The sequence below is a fragment of the Anolis carolinensis genome, chromosome 5, assembly GCF_035594765.1.
Source record: "Anolis carolinensis isolate JA03-04 chromosome 5, rAnoCar3.1.pri, whole genome shotgun sequence".
Taxonomy (NCBI): Eukaryota; Metazoa; Chordata; class Lepidosauria; order Squamata; family Dactyloidae; genus Anolis; species Anolis carolinensis.
Window position 1 is genome coordinate 206,188,744 of NC_085845.1, and position 20,000 is coordinate 206,208,743.

Consider the following 20,000-nt stretch of genomic DNA (forward strand, 5'->3'; position numbering starts at 1 on the left):
AGAGTGCTCTTGGAGTGCAGGTGAACTATACATCCCAGTCCCTACAACTCCTATAAACCATTGGGAAAGGGTTACGGGAGGGGCAGTGGGCGGGGTCATGCAAATCCCACACCAATGGAGAGAGAAAGGAACCCTGGGATGTGGCTCACTGTAACCTGCAATGTCCTTGGAGGGTGGGCTTTAGTGGCTCCCCAGCACTCTGTTGTTTGTGGAGACTGGGGGGGGGGGGGGCTGTCTGAGTACATGGACACCTCCACCACATACACACATACAGATTTTCACTTTTACTATGTGTATATATGTATACATAAAAAGATAGAAGACTATTATTACTATTACCGGTTGTATGATTCTATGACAGGCTGGATGGCCATCTATCGGGAGGGCTTTGATTGTATTTCCATGCACAAGCGAAGGTTGCACTGGGTGGGCCTTTGGGGTCTTTTTCAATGGAGGAATTCTATCATCATATGCATGTATATGTGTATCAGTCATATCTATCTGCCATATCTATGGTCACCCATCCATGGCTGAATAGTCATCTTGTAGCCCACCTCGAATCGTTATTATTATTATTATTATTATTATTATTATTATTATTATTATTATTGTCTGTCAGGAGGGCTTTGTGTTACTCTGCATAGCAGAAAGGGGTTGGACTGGATGTTCTTAAGGTCTTTTCCGACTCTAAGGTTCTATGATTCCATGACAGACTAGCTGGCCATCTGTCGGGAGGGCTTAGATGGTGTCCTTCCTGTATGGAAGAAGGGAGTTGGGCTGGATGGGCCTTTGAGGTCTCCTCCAACACTAGGATTCTATGATATCTCGCACCTGTCCATCTATCTATCTATCTATCTATCTATCTATCTCATCTGTCCACCAATATCTATGGCATCTATCAGTGGCTGGATGGCCATCTGTTGGGTGGGCTTGGATGGTGTCTTCCTGCATAATGGCAGAAATGAGTTGGACTGGATGCTCTTAAGGTCTTCTCCAAATCTAGGATTCTATGATTCTATGACAGGGTGGATGGCCATTTGTCGGGAGGGCTTGTGTAGTGTCCTTCCTGGCAGAATGGGTTGGATTAGCCTTTGGGGTCTCTTCCAACACAAGGATTCTATAAGACACACTCTCATATATACATATGCATGTATCAGTCATACCTAGCTACCATATCTATGGTCACCTATTAATAGCTGAATGGCCATCTGTTGGGAGGGGTTGGATGGTGTCTTCTTGCATAATGGCAGAAGGGGGTTGGACTGGATGCTCTTAAGGTCTCTTCTGACTCATAGGGTGGATGGCCATCTGTCGGGAGGGTTTGGATGGTGTCCTTCCTGTTTGGCAGAAGGGGGTTGGACTGGATGGGCCTTGGGGTCTGTCGCTTCCAATGCTACAATTCTATGCCATGCTTGAGATGTATAATATCTATCTCCCATATGTATGGCCATCTATCAATGGCTGGATGGCCATCAGATGGGGGGGGGGCTTGGATGGTGTCTTCCTGCATAATGGCAAAAGAGGATTGAACTGGATGTTCTTAAGGTCTCTTCCAACTCTAGGGTTCTATGATTCTATGACAGGCTGGATGGCCATCTGTTGGGAGGGCTTGGATGATGTTCTTCCTGTCTGGCAGAAGGGGGTTGGACTGAATGGCCTTTGAGGGGGTCTCTTCCAATTCTAGAAGTCTATGGTGCTTAGTATGATATCTATCTCCCATATGTATGGCCCTCTATCAATGGCTGGATGGCCGTCTGTTGGGACGGCCTGGATGGTGTCCATCATGGCAGAAGGGGGTTGGACTGGATGGGCCTTGAGGTCTGTCACTTCCAAAGCTACTATTCTATGCCATGCTTGAGATGTATGATATCTGTCTCTCATATGTATGGACATCTATCAAAGGCTGAATGGCCATCAGTCGGGAGGGCTTGGATGTTGTCTTCCTGCATAATGGCAAAAGGGGTTGAACTGTATGTTCTTAAGGTCTCTTCCAACAATAGCCTCAAGCCATTGTTGTTGTTGTTGTTGTCTGTCAGGAGGGCTTTGTGTTACCCTGCATAGCAGAAAGGGGTTGGATGGGATGCTCTTAAGCTCTCTTCCAACTCTTAAGGTTCTATGATTCTATGACAGGCTGGATGGCCATCTGCTGGGAGGGTTTGGATGGTGTCCGTCCTGTCTGGCAGAAGGGGGTTGGACTGAATGGCCTTTGAGGGAGTCTCTTCCAATTCTAGAAGTCTATGGTCCTCAGTATGATATCCCATATGTATGGCCCTCTGTCAGTGGCTGGATGGCCATCTGTCGTGAGGGCTTGGATGGTGTCCATCATGGCAGGTTGGACTAAATGGCTTTGGAGGGGGTCTCTTCCAATTCTAGGAGTCTATGGACCGCAGTATGATATCTAATTACCATATGTATGGCCACCTATCAATGGCTGGGTGGCCATCTGTCGGGAGGGCTTGGTTGGTGTCCTTCCTGTCTGGCAGAAGGGGGTTGGACTAGATGGCTTTTGAGGGGTCTCTTCCAATTCTAGGAGTCTATGGACCGCAGTATGATATCTAATTACCATATGTATGGCCACCTATCAATGGCTGGGTGGCCATCTGTCGGGAGGGCTTGGTTGGTGTCCTTCCTGTTTGGCAGAAGGGGGTTGGACTAGATGGCTTTGGAGGGGTCTCTTCCAATTCTAGGAGTCTATGGACCTCAGTAGGATATCTAATTGCCATATGTATGGCCACCTATCAATGGCTGGATGGCCATCTGTCGGGAGGGCTTGGATGGTGTCCATCATGGCAGAAGGGGGTTGGACTAGATGGCTTTTGAGGGGTCTCTTCCAATTCTAGGAGTCTATGGACCTCAGTAGGATATCTAATTGCCATATGTATGGCCACCTATCAATGGCTGGGTGGCCATCTGTCGGGAGGGCTTGGTTGGTGTCCTTCCTGTCTGGCAGAAGGGGGTTGGACTAGATGGCTTTTGAGGGGTCTCTTCCAATTCTAGGAGTCTATGGACCGCAGTATGATATCTAATTACCATATGTATGGCCACCTATCAATGGCTGGGTGGCCATCTGTCGGGAGGGCTTGGTTGGTGTCCTTCCTGTCTGGCAGAAGGGGGTTGGACTAGATGGCTTTGGAGGGGTCTCTTCCAATTCTAGGAGTCTATGGACCTCAGTAGGATATCTAATTGCCATATGTATGGCCACCTATCAATGGCTGGATGGCCATCTGTCGGGAGGGCTTGGATGGTGTCCATCATGGCAGAAGGGGGTTGGACTAGATGGCTTTTGAGGGGTCTCTTCCAATTCTAGGAGTCTATGGACCTCAGTAGGATATCTAATTGCCATATGTATGGCCACCTATCAATGGCTGGGTGGCCATCTGTCGGGAGGGCTTGGTTGGTGTCCTTCCTGTCTGGCAGAAGGGGGTTGGACTAGATGGCTTTGGAGGGGTCTCTTCCAATTCTAGGAGTCTATGGACCGCAGTATGATATCTAATTACCATATGTATGGCCACCTATCAATGGCTGGGTGGCCATCTGTCGGGAGGGCTTGGTTGGTGTCCTTCCTGTCTGGCAGAAGGGGGTTGGACTAGATGGCTTTTGAGGGGTCTCTTCCAATTCTAGGAGTCTATGGACCGCAGTATGATATCTAATTACCATATGTATGGCCACCTATCAATGGCTGGGTGGCCATCTGTTGGGAGGGCTTGGTTGGTGTCCTTCCTGTCTGGCAGAAGGGGGTTGGACTAGATGGCTTTTGAGGGGTCTCTTCCAATTCTAGGAGTCTATGGACCGCAGTATGATATCTAATTACCATATGTATGGCCACCTATCAATGGCTGGGTGGCCATCTGTCGGGAGGGCTTGGTTGGTGTCCTTCCTGTCTGGCAGAAGGGGGTTGGACTAGATGGCTTTTGAGGGGTCTCTTCCGATTCTAGGAGTCTATGGACCGCAGTATGATATCTAATTACCATATGTATGGCCACCTATCAATGGCTGGGTGGCCATCTGTCGGGAGGGCTTGGTTGGTGTCCTTCCTGTCTGGCAGAAGGGGGTTGGACTAGATGGCTTTTGAGGGGTCTCTTCCAATTCTAGGAGTCTATGGACCGCAGTATGATATCTAATTACCATATGTATGGCCACCTATCAATGGCTGGGTGGCCATCTGTCGGGAGGGCTTGGTTGGTGTCCTTCCTGTCTGGCAGAAGGGGGTTGGACTAGATGGCTTTTGAGGGGTCTCTTCCGATTCTAGGAGTCTATGGACCGCAGTATGATATCTAATTACCATATGTATGGCCACCTATCAATGGCTGGGTGGCCATCTGTCGGGAGGGCTTGGTTGGTGTCCTTCCTGTTTGGCAGAAGGGGGTTGGACTAGATGGCTTTGGAGGGGTCTCTTCCAATTCTAGGAGTCTATGGACCGCAGTATGATATCTAATTACCATATGTATGGCCACCTATCAATGGCTGGGTGGCCATCTGTCGGGAGGGCTTGGTTGGTGTCCTTCCTGTCTGGCAGAAGGGGGTTGGACTAGATGGCTTTTGAGGGGTCTCTTCCGATTCTAGGAGTCTATGGACCGCAGTATGATATCTAATTACCATATGTATGGCCACCTATCAATGGCTGGGTGGCCATCTGTCGGGAGGGCTTGGTTGGTGTCCTTCCTGTCTGGCAGAAGGGGGTTGGACTAGATGGCTTTGGAGGGGTCTCTTCCAATTCTAGGAGTCTATGGACCGCAGTATGATATCTAATTACCATATGTATGGCCACCTATCAATGGCTGGGTGGCCATCTGTCGGGAGGGCTTGGTTGGTGTCCTTCCTGTCTGGCAGAAGGGGGTTGGACTAGATGGCTTTGGAGGGGTCTCTTCCAATTCTAGGAGTCTATGGACCGCAGTATGATATCTAATTACCATATGTATGGCCACCTATCAATGGCTGGGTGGCCATCTGTCGGGAGGGCTTGGTTGGTGTCCTTCCTGTCTGGCAGAAGGGGGTTGGACTAGATGGCTTTTGAGGGGTCTCTTCCGATTCTAGGAGTCTATGGACCGCAGTATGATATCTAATTACCATATGTATGGCCACCTATCAATGGCTGGGTGGCCATCTGTCGGGAGGGCTTGGTTGGTGTCCTTCCTGTCTGGCAGAAGGGGGTTGGACTAGATGGCTTTTGAGGGGTCTCTTCCGATTCTAGGAGTCTATGGACCGCAGTATGATATCTAATTACCATATGTATGGCCACCTATCAATGGCTGGGTGGCCATCTGTCGGGAGGGCTTGGTTGGTGTCCTTCCTGTCTGGCAGAAGGGGGTTGGACTAGATGGCTTTTGAGGGGTCTCTTCCAATTCTAGGAGTCTATGGACCGCAGTATGATATCTAATTACCATATGTATGGCCACCTATCAATGGCTGGGTGGCCATCTGTCGGGAGGGCTTGGTTGGTGTCCTTCCTGTCTGGCAGAAGGGGGTTGGACTAGATGGCTTTTGAGGGGTCTCTTCCAATTCTAGGAGTCTATGGACCGCAGTATGATATCTAATTACCATATGTATGGCCACCTATCAATGGCTGGGTGGCCATCTGTCGGGAGGGCTTGGTTGGTGTCCTTCCTGTCTGGCAGAAGGGGGTTGGACTAGATGGCTTTTGAGGGGTCTCTTCCAATTCTAGGAGTCTATGGACCGCAGTATGATATCTAATTACCATATGTATGGCCACCTATCAATGGCTGGGTGGCCATCTGTCGGGAGGGCTTGGTTGGTGTCCTTCCTGTTTGGCAGAAGGGGGTTGGACTAGATGGCTTTGGAGGGGTCTCTTCCAATTCTAGGAGTCTATGGACCTCAGTAGGATATCTAATTGCCATATGTATGGCCACCTATCAATGGCTGGATGGCCATCTGTCGGGAGGGCTTGGATGGTGTCCATCATGGCAGAAGGGGGTTGGACTAGATGGCTTTTGAGGGGTCTCTTCCAATTCTAGGAGTCTATGGACCTCAGTAGGATATCTAATTGCCATATGTATGGCCACCTATCAATGGCTGGATGGCCATCTGTCGGGAGGGCTTGGATGGTGTCCATCATGGCAGAAGGGGGTTGGACTAGATGGCTTTTGAGGGGTCTCTTCCAATTCTAGGAGTCTATGGACCTCAGTAGGATATCTAATTGCCATATGTATGGCCACCTATCAATGGCTGGGTGGCCATCTGTCGGGAGGGCTTGGTTGGTGTCCTTCCTGTTTGGCAGAAGGGGGTTGGACTAGATGGCTTTGGAGGGGTCTCTTCCAATTCTAGGAGTCTATGGACCTCAGTAGGATATCTAATTGCCATATGTATGGCCACCTATCAATGGCTGGATGGCCATCTGTCGGGAGGGCTTGGTTGGTGTCCTTCCTGTTTGGCAGAAGGGGGTTGGACTAGATGGCTTTGGAGGGGTCTCTTCCAATTCTAGGAGTCTATGGACCTCAGTAGGATATCTAATTGCCATATGTATGGCCACCTATCAATGGCTGGGTGGCCATCTGTCGGGAGGGCTTGGATGGTGTCCATCATGGCAGAAGGGGGTTGGACTAGATGGCTTTTGAGGGGTCTCTTCCAATTCTAGGAGTCTATGGACCGCAGTATGATATCTAATTGCCATATGTATGGCCACCTATCAATGGCTGGGTGGCCATCTGTCGGGAGGGCTTGGATGGTGTCCTTCCTGTCTGGCAGAAGGGGGTTGGACTAGATGGCTTTTGAGGGGTCTCTTCCAATTCTAGGAGTCTATGGACCGCAGTATGATATCTAATTACCATATGTATGGCCACCTATCAATGGCTGGATGGCCATCTGTCGGGAGGGCTTGGATGGTGTCCATCATGGCAGAAGGGGGTTGGACTAGATGGCTTTTGAGGGGTCTCTTCCAATTCTAGGAGTCTATGGACCGCAGTATGATATCTAATTGCCATATGTATGGCCACCTATCAATGGCTGGATGGCCATCTGTCGGGAGGGCTTGGATGGTGTCCATCATAGCAGAAGGGGGTTGGACTAGATGGCTTTTGAGGGGTCTCTTCCAATTCTAGGAGTCTATGGACCGCAGTATGATATCTAATTGCCATATGTATGGCCACCTATCAATGGCTGGATGGCCATCTGTCGGGAGGGCTTGGTTGGTGTCCTTCCTGTCTGGCAGAAGGGGGTTGGACTAGATGGCTTTTGAGGGGTCTCTTCCAATTCTAGGAGTCTATGGACCACAGTATGATATCTAATTGCCATATGTATGGCCACCTATCAATGGCTGGATGGCCATCTGTCGGGAGGGCTTGGTTGGTGTCCTTCCTGTCTGGCAGAAGGGGGTTGGACTAGATGGCTTTTGAGGGGTCTCTTCCAATTCTAGGAGTCTATGGACCTCAGTATGATATCTAATTACCATATGTATGGCCACCTATCAATGGCTGGGTGGCCATCTGTCGGGAGGGCTTGGATGGTGTCCTTCCTGTCTGGCAGAAGGGGGTTGGACTAGATGGCTTTTGAGGGGTCTCTTCCGATTCTAGGAGTCTATGGACCGCAGTATGATATCTAATTACCATATGTATGGCCACCTATCAATGGCTGGGTGGCCATCTGTCGGGAGGGCTTGGTTGGTGTCCTTCCTGTCTGGCAGAAGGGGGTTGGACTAGATGGCTTTTGAGGGGTCTCTTCCAATTCTAGGAGTCTATGGACCTCAGTAGGATATCTAATTGCCATATGTATGGCCACCTATCAATGGCTGGATGGCCATCTGTCGGGAGGGCTTGGATGGTGTCCTTCCTGTCTGGCAGAAGGGGGTTGGACTAGATGGCTTTTGAGGGGTCTCTTCCGATTCTAGGAGTCTATGGACCGCAGTATGATATCTAATTACCATATGTATGGCCACCTATCAATGGCTGGGTGGCCATCTGTCGGGAGGGCTTGGTTGGTGTCCTTCCTGTCTGGCAGAAGGGGGTTGGACTAGATGGCTTTTGAGGGGTCTCTTCCAATTCTAGGAGTCTATGGACCTCAGTAGGATATCTAATTGCCATATGTATGGCCACCTATCAATGGCTGGATGGCCATCTGTCGGGAGGGCTTGGATGGTGTCCTTCCTGTCTGGCAGAAGGGGGTTGGACTAGATGGTTTTTGAGGGGTCTCTTCCAATTCTAGGAGTCTATGGACCTCAGTAGGATATCTAATTACCATATGTATGGCCACCTATCAATGGCTGGGTGGCCATCTGTCGGGAGGGCTTGGTTGGTGTCCTTCCTGTCTGGCAGAAGGGGGTTGGACTAGATGGCTTTTGAGGGGTCTCTTCCAATTCTAGGAGTCTATGGACCTCAGTAGGATATCTAATTGCCATATGTATGGCCACCTATCAATGGCTGGATGGCCATCTGTCGGGAGGGCTTGGATGGTGTCCATCATGGCAGAAGGGGGTTGGACTAGATGGCTTTTGAGGGGTCTCTTCCAATTCTAGGAGTCTATGGACCTCAGTAGGATATCTAATTGCCATATGTATGGCCACCTATCAATGGCTGGATGGCCATCTGTCGGGAGGGCTTGGATGGTGTCCATCATGGCAGAAGGGGGTTGGACTAGATGGCTTTGGAGGGGTCTCTTCCAATTCTAGGAGTCTATGGACCTCAGTAGGATATCTAATTGCCATATGTATGGCCACCTATCAATGGCTGGATGGCCATCTGTCGGGAGGGCTTGGATGGTGTCCATCATGGCAGAAGGGGGTTGGACTAGATGGCTTTTGAGGGGTCTCTTCCAATTCTAGGAGTCTATGGACCTCAGTAGGATATCTAATTGCCATATGTATGGCCACCTATCAATGGCTGGATGGCCATCTGTCGGGAGGGCTTGGATGGTGTCCATCATGGCAGAAGGGGGTTGGACTAGATGGCTTTTGAGGGGTCTCTTCCAATTCTAGGAGTCTATGGACCTCAGTAGGATATCTAATTGCCATATGTATGGCCACCTATCAATGGCTGGGTGGCCATCTGTCGGGAGGGCTTGGCTGGTGTCCTTCCTGTTTGGCAGAAGGGGGTTGGACTAGATGGCTTTGGAGGGGTCTCTTCCAATTCTAGGAGTCTATGGACCTCAGTAGGATATCTAATTGCCATATGTATGGCCACCTATCAATGGCTGGATGGCCATCTGTCGGGAGGGCTTGGATGGTGTCCATCATGGCAGAAGGGGGTTGGACTAGATGGCTTTTGAGGGGTCTCTTCCAATTCTAGGAGTCTATGGACCGCAGTATGATATCTAATTGCCATATGTATGGCCACCTATCAATGGCTGGATGGCCATCTGTCGGGAGGGCTTGGTTGGTGTCCTTCCTGTCTGGCAGAAGGGGGTTGGACTAGATGGCTTTTGAGGGGTCTCTTCCAATTCTAGGAGTCTATGGACCACAGTATGATATCTAATTGCCATATGTATGGCCACCTATCAATGGCTGGATGGCCATCTGTCGGGAGGGCTTGGATGGTGTCCTTCCTGTCTGGCAGAAGGGGGTTGGACTAGATGGCTTTTGAGGGGTCTCTTCCAATTCTAGGAGTCTATGGACCTCAGTATGATATCTAATTACCATATGTATGGCCACCTATCAATGGCTGGGTGGCCATCTGTCGGGAGGGCTTGGATGGTGTCCTTCCTGTCTGGCAGAAGGGGGTTGGACTAGATGGCTTTTGAAGGGTCTCTTCCAATTCTAGGAGTCTATGGACCTCAGTATGATATCTAATTACCATATGTATGGCCACCTATCAATGGCTGGGTGGCCATCTGTCGGGAGGGCTTGGATGGTGTCCTTCCTGTCTGGCAGAAGGGGGTTGGACTAGATGGCTTTTGAGGGGTCTCTTCCGATTCTAGGAGTCTATGGACCGCAGTATGATATCTAATTACCATATGTATGGCCACCTATCAATGGCTGGGTGGCCATCTGTCGGGAGGGCTTGGATGGTGTCCTTCCTGTCTGGCAGAAGGGGGTTGGACTAGATGGCTTTTGAGGGGTCTCTTCCAATTCTAGGAGTCTATGGACCTCAGTAGGATATCTAATTGCCATATGTATGGCCACCTATCAATGGCTGGGTGGCCATCTGTCGGGAGGGCTTGGCTGGTGTCCTTCCTGTTTGGCAGAAGGGGGTTGGACTAGATGGCTTTGGAGGGGTCTCTTCCAATTCTAGGAGTCTATGGACCTCAGTAGGATATCTAATTGCCATATGTATGGCCACCTATCAATGGCTGGATGGCCATCTGTCGGGAGGGCTTGGATGGTGTCCATCATGGCAGAAGGGGGTTGGACTAGATGGCTTTTGAGGGGTCTCTTCCAATTCTAGGAGTCTATGGACCGCAGTATGATATCTAATTGCCATATGTATGGCCACCTATCAATGGCTGGGTGGCCATCTGTCGGGAGGGCTTGGATGGTGTCCATCATGACAGAAGGGGGTTGGACTAGATGGCTTTTGAGGGGTCTCTTCCAATTCTAGGAGTCTATGGACCGCAGTATGATATCTAATTGCCATATGTATGGCCACCTATCAATGGCTGGGTGGCCATCTGTCGGGAGGGCTTGGATGGTGTCCATCATGACAGAAGGGGGTTGGACTAGATGGCTTTTGAGGGGTCTCTTCCAATTCTAGGAGTCTATGGACCGCAGTATGATATCTAATTGCCATATGTATGGCCACCTATCAATGGCTGGATGGCCATCTGTCGGGAGGGCTTGGATGGTGTCCATCATGGCAGAAGGGGGTTGGACTAGATGGCTTTTGAGGGGTCTCTTCCAATTCTAGGAGTCTATGGACCGCAGTATGATATCTAATTGCCATATGTATGGCCACCTATCAATGGCTGGATGGCCATCTGTCGGGAGGGCTTGGATGGTGTCCATCATGGCAGAAGGGGGTTGGACTAGATGGCTTTTGAGGGGTCTCTTCCAATTCTAGGAGTCTATGGACCTCAGTAGGATATCTAATTGCCATATGTATGGCCACCTATCAATGGCTGGGTGGCCATCTGTCGGGAGGGCTTGGATGGTGTCCATCATGGCAGAAGGGGGTTGGACTAGATGGCTTTTGAGGGGTCTCTTCCAATTCTAGGAGTCTATGGACCGCAGTATGATATCTAATTGCCATATGTATGGCCACCTATCAATGGCTGGGTGGCCATCTGTCGGGAGGGCTTGGTTGGTGTCCTTCCTGTTTGGCAGAAGGGGGTTGGACTAGATGGCTTTTGAGGGGTCTCTTCCAATTCTAGGAGTCTATGGACCACAGTATGATATCTAATTGCCATATGTATGGCCACCTATCAATGGCTGGGTGGCCATCTGTCGGGAGGGCTTGGTTGGTGTCCTTCCTGTTTGGCAGAAGGGGGTTGGACTAGATGGCTTTTGAGGGGTCTCTTCCAATTCTAGGAGTCTATGGACCGCAGTATGATATCTAATTGCCATATGTATGGCCACCTATCAATGGCTGGGTGGCCATCTGTCGGGAGGGCTTGGATGGTGTCCATCATGGCAGAAGGGGGTTGGACTAGATGGCTTTTGAGGGGTCTCTTCCAATTCTAGGAGTCTATGGACCTCAGTAGGATATCTAATTGCCATATGTATGGCCACCTATCAATGGCTGGATGGCCATCTGTCGGGAGGGCTTGGATGGTGTCCATCATGGCAGAAGGGGGTTGGACTAGATGGCTTTTGAGGGGTCTCTTCCAATTCTAGGAGTCTATGGACCTCAGTAGGATATCTAATTGCCATATGTATGGCCACCTATCAATGGCTGGGTGGCCATCTGTCGGGAGGGCTTGGATGGTGTCCATCATGGCAGAAGGGGGTTGGACTAGATGGCTTTTGAGGGGTCTCTTCCAATTCTAGGAGTCTATGGACCGCAGTATGATATCTAATTGCCATATGTATGGCCACCTATCAATGGCTGGATGGCCATCTGTCGGGAGGGCTTGGTTGGTGTCCTTCCTGTCTGGCAGAAGGGGGTTGGACTAGATGGCTTTTGAGGGGTCTCTTCCAATTCTAGGAGTCTATGGACCACAGTATGATATCTAATTGCCATATGTATGGCCACCTATCAATGGCTGGATGGCCATCTGTCGGGAGGGCTTGGTTGGTGTCCTTCCTGTCTGGCAGAAGGGGGTTGGACTAGATGGCTTTTGAGGGGTCTCTTCCAACTCTCAGTCTCCCTTTTGTCTTCCTCAGGAGCTCACAGGGGCCGAAGTGTGAAGCCCCCCCCCCCCCCCCGAAACGCCCCGCTTTGTGTCCTGATGCCGTGGCTGGTGAGGCTCTACCTGCTGGGCCTGCTGCTCTCGGCCTTCTCGGCCCTCCTGGGCCTGGTGGACTTCCTGGGGGACCTCTCTGGCCAGCGGTCAGCGGACGGAGGCCGGACGGGCGTCACCATCGCGGAGGAGGCCAGGGCGGGCAAGGCCTTCTCCTGAGTGTTGGCATCAGTCTATGGCTGGGATCCATATGGGAGACCAACCTGGCGGGGTCAGCGTCTCGGACCCAATGGACCAGATTGTGCCGAAATCTCAGCAAAAGAGACTCCATTCGCTTCTTGCAACCTGGACTCAGAAATGGCACTCACGTCAGGAACTCCCAAGTCTTTACTCTCATTGGAACCCCAGAAGCTTTGGGTTTGGGGCCAACCCCTCCAGTTGCAAGCCAAACACCTGGAGACCCTCGATATTCCACAAACAGACCACCGCTGTGGACAAAGGAGCTGATGTGGACAAAGGACCCAACTTTCATGATGCATCTAGATCAGGCATGGGCCAGCTTTGGCAGAAGCCAACATCCAATGCCTTTTTGAGTCGGGATCATCATCATCGTCATCATCTCTCTGGATCAGTTGCCTTTGTGGGTTTGAAGCCTGTATATATGTGCCTTGCTTGACTCATGGGTGCCTTACAATGCATTCAGGAATTCATATCTCTTTTTTAATAATAATAAATGCAAATATGTTTTCTTTCCTTCCAAGCAGCTCTGTATGAGTATTCATTTTAATAATAATGGGCTCCTATGGAGAATTGTGTTATTCCTACATATTTTCTCCTCTTCCTCCTCATCGTCTAATACTTATATCCTGCTTTTCTCTCACAGTTCATTAAAATGATCAATGCAATTTAAAGATCTACGCCATAACAATATTAAAAAGTGCGTCTGGCGGGGACGAGAGACGGGGCCTTTTCAGTGGTGGCTCCCCGCCTATGGAATGCCCTCCCCAGTGAAGTCAGGCAGGCTCCCCCCCTCCTATCCTTCCGTAGGAAGCTTAAAACTTGGTTATGGGGCCAGGCTTTTGAATAATAATTGGCAGCGTTAATTATTATCATGTACGCTGGAACTCAATTGACAGGCCCAGTTTTTTGAACTGAACATGCCTACCTGTATTTTATAATGTGTTTTATGAATACTGATGTAAGTTAATAATAATTTTTTAACTGATTTATATTACACTGTATAATTTTTATATATGCGTTTTATTTTAAGCCGCCCTGAGTCCCCTGTTGGGCGGGATATAAATATTGTAATAAATAAATAATAAATAAAATAGAATTGGGGCTGGGCTGTGGCGCAGGCTGGGCTGTGGCACAGGCTGGTAAACAGCTGCTGCAATAAATCACTCTGACCATGAGGTCATGAGTTCGAGGCCAGCCCGTGGTGGGGTAAGCACCCATCAATTAAAAATAAAATATAGCCCCTGCTCGGTGCTGACCTAGCAACCCGAAAGATAGTTGCATCTATCAAGTAGGAAATAAGGTACCACTTATAAAGTGGGGAGGCAAGATTAACTAATTTACGACCTGGAATGAGGAAGTGCCGTCACAGTGGATGATGAAGCAGCTGCTCCCCCCTGTGGCCAGAATCGAACATCCCCTCAGGAGAAGGTTAAATTGCCTCTGCATCTGTCTGTCTCGGTCTCTGTCTGATGTGTTTATGGGCATTGAATGTTTGCCCTATATGTACATAATGTGATCCGCCCTGAGTCCCCTTTGGAGTGAGAAGGGCAGAATATAAATACTGTAAATAATAAATAAATAAATCAGTTAAAATCCCTCTAAATTATCAAATATTCTTTCCATGTTCTAGCGGTGCATCTACACTTCAGAATTTAATCCACTTTGGAATCTCTTTTATTTTATTTATTTACAGTATTTATATTCTGCCCTTCTCTTTCACCCCGAAGAGGACTCAGGGTGGATCACAGTGCACATATACATGGCAAACATTCAGTGCCATTCGACACTCACGACACATATAGACAGACATAGAGGCAATTTAATGTTCCAGTTTCTGGCTTCATGAGGGTATGCTTGATTCCGGCCACAAGGGGGAGCTACCGCTTCACCGTCCTTGATGGAGTACTTCCTCATTCCTCATTCTTCCACACACCACTGGAGATTTTATGGCGTCATAAATTAGTTAAATTGGCCTCCCCGCATAAGTGGTACCTAAATTCCTACTTGACAGATGCAACTGTCTTTCGGCTGCATAGGTCAACAGCAAGTTAGACTATTAATCGTTGGGAGCTCAGTCCGACCCAGGCTGGCTTCGAACTCATGACCTTTAGGTCAGTAGTGATTTATTGCAGCTGGTTACTAACCAGCTGTGCCACAGCCCAGCCCTTTTAACTGCCATGGCTCAATGCTAGGGAATCCTGGGAGTGGTCTTTTGCTTTTTCTCCCCAAACTACAGCTTCTGGGACTCCATAGCATTGAGCCATTGGCTGTGGAAGCACTGCCAATGGCTTCCACTGCAATGAATCTGAAGTGTACACGGGTCTCTTATTCTTCACAGCTCTCTGATTGCGAGTTTAGTGTGAGGGGGAAAAGCAAAGGGGCCTGAGGCCAGGAATGGTGGAAGTTGAAGTCCAAAACACCTGGAAGGCCAAAGTTTGCCCATGGCTGCTTTCGCCTGTAACGCCAGCTTTTAGCACCAACCTCCAAACGTGCAATGGGTTTTGCCCCCTTACTCCTCTTGCACCTTCTTGCCAATGGCTCTGGCTTTGGAGAAGCTGCTGGAACTGCAATGAGGCTCCAACTAAGTGAAGGGGGGGTGTTAAAGGGAAAGAGATAACTATGGTTCCCTCCCAGTGATCCAGAATCTAGACCGCAATACGCGGGTTGAATGAAAAGTAATGCCTCCACCTTCGTAACTCAACAGATGGCAGTCCTGGTCTGCGGCAGATCCTGGCTTGTTCAGTAGACTCTCCTCTACAGTTAGTTCCCTTTGGCGGGAAGCCTTAGCATTGAATGGTTGTGTTGTTAAAGTGCGAAGTATGGAACCCTGCGCAGACGGGGAAGCCTTAGCATTGAATGGTTGTGTTGTTAAAATGCGAAGTATGGAACCCTGCGCAGACGGGGAAGTCTTAGTATTGGACGGTTGTGTTGTTAAAGTGCGAAGTATGGAACCCTGCGCAGACGGGGAAGTCTTAGTATTGGACGGTTGTGTTGTTAAAATGCGAAGTATGGAACCCTGCGCAGACGGGGAAGTCTTAGCATTGGACGGTTGTGTTGTTAAAGTGCGAAGTATGGAACCCTGCGCAGACGGGGAAGTCTTAGTATTGGACGGTTGTGTTGTTAAAATGCGAAGTATGGAACCCTGCGCAGACGGGGAAGTCTTAGCATTGGACGGTTGTGTTGTTAAAGTGCGAAGTATGGAACCCTGCGCAGACGGGGAAGTCTTAGTATTGGACGGTTGTGTTGTTAAAATGCGAAGTATGGAACCCTGCGCAGACGGGGAAGTCTTAGCATTGGACGGTTGTGTTGTTAAAGTGCGAAGTATGGAACCCTGCGCAGACGGGGAAGTCTTAGTATTGGACGGTTGTGTTGTTAAAGTGCGAAGTATGGAACCCTGCGCAGACGGGGAAGTCTTAGTATTGGACGGTTGTGTTGTTAAAGTGCGAAGTATGGAACCCTGCGCAGACGGGGAAGCCTTAGCATTGAACGGTTGTGTTGTTAAAGTGCGAAGTATGGAACCCTGCGCAGACGGGGAAGTCTTAGTATTGGACGGTTGTGTTGTTAAAGTGCGAAGTATGGAACCCTGCGCAGACGGGGAAGTCTTAGTATTGGACGGTTGTGTTGTTAAAGTGCGAAGTATGGAACCCTGCGCAGACGGTCGGTCAATGCGACCTAAGCAATGTGCAGTCACTGAATTCTTGACCGGAGAAGGTGTCACCCCAAAGGAGATTCATCAGAGAATGCAAGCTGTTTATGGTGATGGTGTTGATGTGAGTCCTGTGCGTTTTTGGGCGAGTAAGTTTAAAGATGATGAGGTGGGAACATCTGACTTGCATGGCAAACAGAGAGTTGGATGTCCTGTGACAGCAACCACCGAGTTTCACAAGCAAAAGGTTGACAGATTGATTCAGGACAATCGTGGCATCACTCAGAGAGAAATTTCAATCATGATCGGCATTTCACAAGAACGCATGGGTCACATTATTGCTTTGCTTGGCTGTCGGAAGATTTGTGCACGATGGGGACTGTGAGACGCCGGTTGCGGAAACAGAGTGTCGACTTCTTCCGTGACGGCTTCAGAAAACCTATTCATCGTTGGCAGAAATGTATCCAATTGTCTGGTAATTGTGTGGAAAAGTCAATAGTGGTAGTTAAAGAACACGTTCTAAGGATTATTTCTGTGTTTGAATTATTAAAATATTCCCATCCAAACCCACGTAACAAAGGTGGAGGCATTACTTTTCATTCAACCCTCGTACTTTGAGGATTCTGCCTGGCAAAGAATGCTAACCATTAATAGCTGAAGTTTCTGATTGGAATCAAGTCACCAAAGCAGCCGAAGACAAGGACAGAGGCGTTTTGTTGTTCATCCTGATCAGAGATGGAGGCTTGTGGGCTCCTGCCCCAAAGGGCAAATCTGCACACATGTGCCCCAGCAAGAGGCGCAATAGAGTTTGCGCAGTTGTTACAGTTTGAATTGCACACCTTCTGCTTCTGGTTGGACAGAGAAAGAGACCGGCCAGGATCCACACAAGGATTGGTCAGGAGTGGAGGCTCTAGAGCAGGCCTGGGCCAACTTGGGCCCTCCGGGTGTTTTGGACTTCAACTCTCACAATTCCTAACAGCCGGTAGGCTGTTAGGAATTGTGGGAGTTGAAGTCCAAAACACCCGGAGGGCCCAAGTTGGCCCAGGCCTGCTCTAGAGCCACCCAATGGGAGGGGCTCATTTTGCAAAATGTGTTTTAATCCAGTTCCATATTAAACAAATGTAGGGCTTGAAAAACAACCAAATAAGTACATCCCGGGCCTTTGTCCCTGACAAACAGGGCTTTCCAGGTAAACAAGGTATGGCCTTCAGCTAGTCTACTCAGGTGGCTGCTTTTGCCTAAGGCTAATTGAATAGCATTGCGCCCAGGTAGTTTAGACAGAGAGGAAAAGACCTTTTGCATGTAAGTGTAATGGAAACTAACAATATAGTTTATGTTGGGATTCATCCTGGACTACTCAAGTCTAAATGTAGTCAGATTGAGGGAATCCTTTCCCCGTTTCCAAAGCATGCCTAGATAGGATTCATCATTGTTTCCTGTTTCCCATCCTATTTAGGTCAGCCCACCCTTTGATGTTCCTAGAAATGTGATCTCTTCTAGGGCTTTGACGTAACTTCCCCAATTTGGTCCTTTGGAATGTTTATGGCCCTAGAGAAGAAGTGACCCACGAGGCTTGGTCGCCATTCCAGCTTTCTGCTTTGTTCCAGAGAGGACGCACCTCTGTCCTCTATTAGTCAAGATGTAGCTTATCTAGAGCTTTGTTATTTTAATCCGTCTATGTGTGTTAGAACAGGATAAATTGACCAGTTAGTTCCAAACCTTTTCTATCCATCAATGGATTTCTTTTTACCTCAATAAATGCTTTTAAACTTTAAAGCTAACTTTGCATCCTTTTGCCTTCCTGAATACACACAGGCCTTCCAAAACTCACACCGCGTAAGTCTCACGCTGCTGCAATTCTTTACTCTGCTATTTTAATGGGAATTTACCTCATAAAGAAGGTGATTAGAGCTTAAAGGCTCTTCCATTCCCAACAGTTTATACATTTTTATTTGAGAAACAAGTGACATAGATGAAAATAATATAGAAACAAAACATCGCAGTTGTTCTCTTGGTTTCTCCCCTGGCTGCCTAGAGATAAGAAGATTGTGACCTTTCTAGGCTTAATAATAATAATGTCTTGTTATTGTATAATCGGCATTGAATGTTTGCCGTATATGTCTTCTATGATCCACCCTGAGTCCTCTTCAGGATGAGAAGGGCAGATTATAAATAGTGTAAATAAATAAGTAAAGAGGACGAACTATTGGGGAGAGGCACCCTTTGGGTTCGATCCTTTAACCAATGACAGATCCACCTAAGAGTTGCCTTGCCTTGCCCACATTGGACTAGTTTGCTTGCAAGAAGGTCATGGGAGGCCTTCCTGAAATCAAGATATACTACATCTACAGCATTCCCTGCATCTACCAAGCTTGTAATGCTATTGAAAAGAGATAAGATGAGCCTGATGTTGTGACTCAGCTGGAACCTCAGATTAAATCTGATGAGGATGATGGGATTCAGGTTCAAAATCAGGTTCAAAATGTCCCTGTTGTAGAAGATGAGGAACAGGGAGTGCTAGTTCATTTTCCCACAGCAAGGAATGATGTTGCTGACACTGAAACTAGCCAGGTGCAAATTGACTTGGAAAAGGAGGACAGTTCTCAATCTGATAACGAGGCTCAGCAAACTAATGAGCAGGCTGACCTTGATGAGACAGGTTCCCTAGATCGAGCTGACCGTTTGGAATTCAGGGTTCGGAGGAGTGTGAGAATTGCAAACAAGAGGAAGGTCAGAGGCCAGAGAAATGCTTTCATGCTTTGCAAAGGGTAGTAAAGCAATGTGTTTGGAGACAAACCTTTGTCAAAGCAACTTTTTGTTCAACCAAGAAGCAAGCTCTTGTTTTCCTGAATTATCCTGCAGCTTCTGTGTTCATGTTCTTGGGACTTTGTTATGCTCTAATGGGACTCTGTATTTCTGGTGATTTCTTGAATTATGCTCTAAGGCTTTATTTTGTAACGATCACTTGGAACTTTACTTTTGTTTTTAAAGAACATTTATCTTCTATTTTCTAATAAACTAAAAAGACTTCAACCTGTGTGCAGTTTGGTGTATACAGCAAGGTGAAGCTCTCTTGTGGTGTGACACCTGGTGTTTGAGGAATCCCTGCTGACTTGTAGAGATCACTGTCTTCCTTGCTGAGTGACAGGCGGCCTCCTCCATGATCTGCTCCAGGATCTTTCCTGGTCAACTTGCCCACCAGGACTCCCATGGCCTTTGTCCCCCTCCCTGAGGAAGCAGCTGGGCTGAGTGTGACATCACAGCCCTGGCAGCTGGCCCCGCCCCCAGGGATGGTCTCTGTGATGTGTGCCGCAGCATCACCTGCAGGGCTCCAGGCAGAGAAGTGGGCTGCTTGCCTCCATTTGGGGTACAATATATCCTGAGGAGGAGGAAGCCAATGGCGAAAGGGACCCTGAGCAGAATCTACGACGTGGGCGAGCAGCTGGGCCTGGAGAAGGGCCCGCTGTGCCGTCTGATCCACTCCTCGGTCTACAACCTCTTCCCCAACTCGGACGTCTTTGAGAGCAACTTCCTCCAGGTAAGGAAGCAACAGGTGTGTGTGGATGGCGGGGCCCTATGGGTGCCCATTGGCTGTGGCCAAGTGGGAGAGGAAGTTGCCTCTCTTATGTGAGTGGAGGGAGGCCTATGCCTGGTCCAGACCAAGAACCGTCCACAGTGCCCGGCGGCCGTTCTGCCAGTGAGCGAAAGGGGCCCAATGTGTCCACACAGGTGACCAAGAAGGGGAGGTGGGTCAGCATCACCAACATGCCCACCGTGGTGACCATGGGGCTGACCTCCACGGACCCCACCCTCCCGCTGCCCAATGTCCTGGTGATGGCCAAGCACCGGCAAACCGGCACCAGAGGGGAGGACCCCCGGCAGCCCGCCTTGGAGC

The 20,000-nt window shown here is 49.0% G+C and overlaps 2 protein-coding genes across 2 annotated transcripts in view; both read left to right on the forward strand.

Moving 5' to 3' along the window:
* The window catches only part of LOC100551841 (C-type lectin BpLec), a 520,120-nt gene that overhangs the window by 461,935 nt on the left and 38,185 nt on the right, over window positions 1–20,000 (forward strand). The gene's annotated exons all lie outside the window — the stretch shown is intronic.
* The window catches only part of LOC134299200 (Golgi-associated RAB2 interactor protein 1A-like), a 13,150-nt gene continuing 12,544 nt past the window's right edge, over window positions 19,395–20,000 (forward strand). Inside the window, exons 1-2 of the mRNA XM_062981274.1 lie at window positions 19,395–19,643; window positions 19,835–20,000. The exon at window positions 19,835–20,000 is cut by the window's right edge and continues 7 nt beyond it. Of these exons, the coding sequence (XP_062837344.1) occupies window positions 19,503–19,643; window positions 19,835–20,000 (307 nt within the window). The 5' untranslated portion in view covers window positions 19,395–19,502. The remainder of the gene's footprint in view (window positions 19,644–19,834) is intronic.